Source organism: Porites lutea, chromosome 3 (assembly GCF_958299795.1).
Source record: "Porites lutea chromosome 3, jaPorLute2.1, whole genome shotgun sequence".
Lineage (NCBI taxonomy): Eukaryota > Metazoa > Cnidaria > Anthozoa > Scleractinia > Poritidae > Porites > Porites lutea.
Genome location: NC_133203.1, coordinates 32,604,330 through 32,606,836, shown reverse-complemented (window position 1 = coordinate 32,606,836; position 2,507 = coordinate 32,604,330). Strand labels below are relative to the sequence as shown.

Here is a 2,507-nt window from a genome sequence, read left to right as displayed (position 1 = left end):
CGGGACTGCAAGATATTCAACGAGGCAAGAGTGCCGCAGAGACGTGGGCGGATCGACGTGGGCAACTCACCCGCGGCTTGAAACGGAAAGCCCCTGCCATGGTGTGGGCGGGTGGCAAACACCAAGCCAAAAAAACCTATAAAAGAGCGACTCAACGTATACGGGACATCTTTGGACGTTAAAACATGGTACGCGTGGGTGGTTTTCTCAAAACGCAAAATCGCATTCGACGGCAACGGGCCCGTGGACGGTTCATCTCGCCGTACCAACTCGGGGGCACGATCTTTGGCAAGTCGATGACGGCGCGCTATCCCTTGATGTATACTTCCTCCCGCTTGACGGACCCCCTCTCCATGGAGAAGAGGATGCTTCGACAAGTGCGCCAGATGAAAGGGGGGGATCTCAGAAAGGTGTTATGGGCCAACCAAGCCAAAGCCAGGAGGCAACGTAGGCGAAAGGGTATAAAAAGGGGGGAACGTTGAACCCCAGGGACAGACCGCATCATGTCGCTCCAACTGTTTGACGTGCCCGATGTGGATTATCGGTACGAAGCCTCACGGGAGGTGGAGTTTCAACCCGCCTTGACAGGTATCCAGCCCATCACGTTCTCCATTCCGGGCTCCGACGATTATTACGATACCAATTCCCTCCGATTCAAAGTCAAAGTCCGTCTGACCAATCCAGCCGCTGGGTATACCGGCTTGGATGCAGGGCTGCTCATCTCCGATGGCAACGAATCGAGACATGTGTATTGCGTCAACAATTTTGGACACTCCATCTTTCGAGATATCACCCTGAGCATGAATGGGGTCCTCATGACGGAACAGAGCAACACCTACCATTACAGAGCCTACCTAGAAACCCTCCTGAACTACAACCGAGAAGAAGGTGCCACCAAGTTAGCCCCCCAAGGATGGGTCAATCAGCTGAATGTGGTGAATGTCATGGGAGCCACCGCCGCCAATTCGGATGTCCCCACGGACGCCGAGTGGAGTGGGAATGTAGAATTGAGAGCCTTGACCAGCAAATTACTGGAAGAACATTGGCACACCTTCCTCATCCGCCCCCATTTGCCACCCCTCAAGACAGGCAAATTGTTGGTCCCCAATGTCCAGATGGACTTTGAACTCTTCCTCAACCCCAACACCATCTACTTGCTAGGTACCCCCAACAAAGGCACCTTGGCGGTGAAGAAATTTCCAGCCATTCACCCAGAAGACATCAAAGTCACCTTGCTGATGAGAAAAGTGACCTTGAATGCCAGCGTCTATGTCAGACTGCAGAAAGAAAGACAGCTGGGCAAACAAATTGCCCGCTACCCCGTGGTGCGGAGCGAAATCCGCACCTTTTCCTTTGATGGACGAACCACCCAGTGGGAACAAGACAATGTGTTTGTGGGTCGATTTCCTGACCGAGTGATGGTCGGGTTATTGCATTCGGATGCCTTCAATGGAAACATACAACGATACCCCTTTGCCTTTGAAAAGTTTGGGGTCACCCAAATACGTCAGACCTTGAATGGAGAAGAATACCCTTACAGAACCCTGCAACTGACTGGAGCAGAAGCCTATGAAGATCTCCTGGGGTACGATCGATTTCTGCAAGCCATGGGTGCCTACAATGAAGACAAGATTCCCCTACTGCTGCCTGGGGATTGGGGACAAGGCAAGAACTGCACGTTGTTCCTGTTCAACAATGTGCCCAGTGGAAAAGCCGATGATCCTCAGTATCGCAACCCCCGTCAATCGGGCAATGTGCGACTGATCATTGATTTTGCTGCTGCTGTGGGTCACAACATCACCGTGTTGGTCTGGAGTGAGTATGAAAACATGTATGAGATCAATCATATGGGAGGTATAAAGTACAACATCAACGGCTGAGAGGGTGTCAGAAGACAGAAGACACCGGTCATGGAGTTTGTGGCGCTCAGTGATAGGGTGCTGCGAGCGTTGGCCCTAGAAGATCCCACCTTGCGACGCGTGTTTCACGGGGTGTACCCCGCCGACCAGTTACCCCGTTCACCTCCCAAGAGTGTCCGTCAAGCCTACATTGTCAACACGGATCCAGCGGGAGAGCCGGGACAACATTGGTTGGGCCTGTGGACGGAACAGAACAAGTGCGAGATCTTTGACAGTTATGGACTGCCCCTGCACGTGTACACCCACCCCGACCTGCACCAATGGTGGAGTCAATGGAAGCACCTGATCCGCAGTGACCAGACGTTGCAAGCCCTGGATAGTCAGACCTGTGGCCATTATGCGTTATTTTTCCTGAAAGCCCGCGCCCAAGGCCAGTCCTATCAAGACTTTTTGGGGCAATGGAGTTGCGACAATTTAGTGTTGAATGATCAGAAAGTGGCCGAACAGTTGAAACGGGTGATTAAACAAGAAGTACAAGATGAAGTCGATGCCTGCCCAGAGGGAGGGCAAAAGAATGTGAGCCGCCAGGCCTTTATGCTTTGTAATCCTTGTGAGTGTTAAAAATAAAAACACCATAAAACGAGATGT

At 52.1% G+C, this 2,507-nt stretch overlaps 1 protein-coding gene across 1 annotated transcript; it reads left to right on the top strand.

Moving 5' to 3' along the window:
• The first annotated feature begins 503 nt into the window (after nucleotides 1-503).
• Nucleotides 504-1,880, top strand: LOC140932175 (uncharacterized protein F54H12.2-like). Its single transcript, XM_073381818.1, has 2 exons — nucleotides 504-1,187; nucleotides 1,284-1,880. The coding sequence occupies exons 1-2, from the start codon at nucleotides 504-506 to the stop codon at nucleotides 1,878-1,880; spliced, it is 1,281 nt and encodes a 426-aa protein (XP_073237919.1).
• Nucleotides 1,881-2,507: the final 627 nt, after the last annotated feature.

What these genes read in the sequence shown, in the direction of transcription:
- LOC140932175 (XM_073381818.1), top strand. Translation starts at nt 504, where the DNA reads ATGTCGCTCCAACTGTTTGACGTGCCCGATGTGGATTATCGGTACGAA. An exon ending in CCAACAAAGGCACCTTGGCG is followed by an intron (nt 1,188 to 1,283) that starts GTGAAGAAATTT and finishes GTCAGACTGCAG; the next exon opens with AAAGAAAGACAGCTGGGCAA.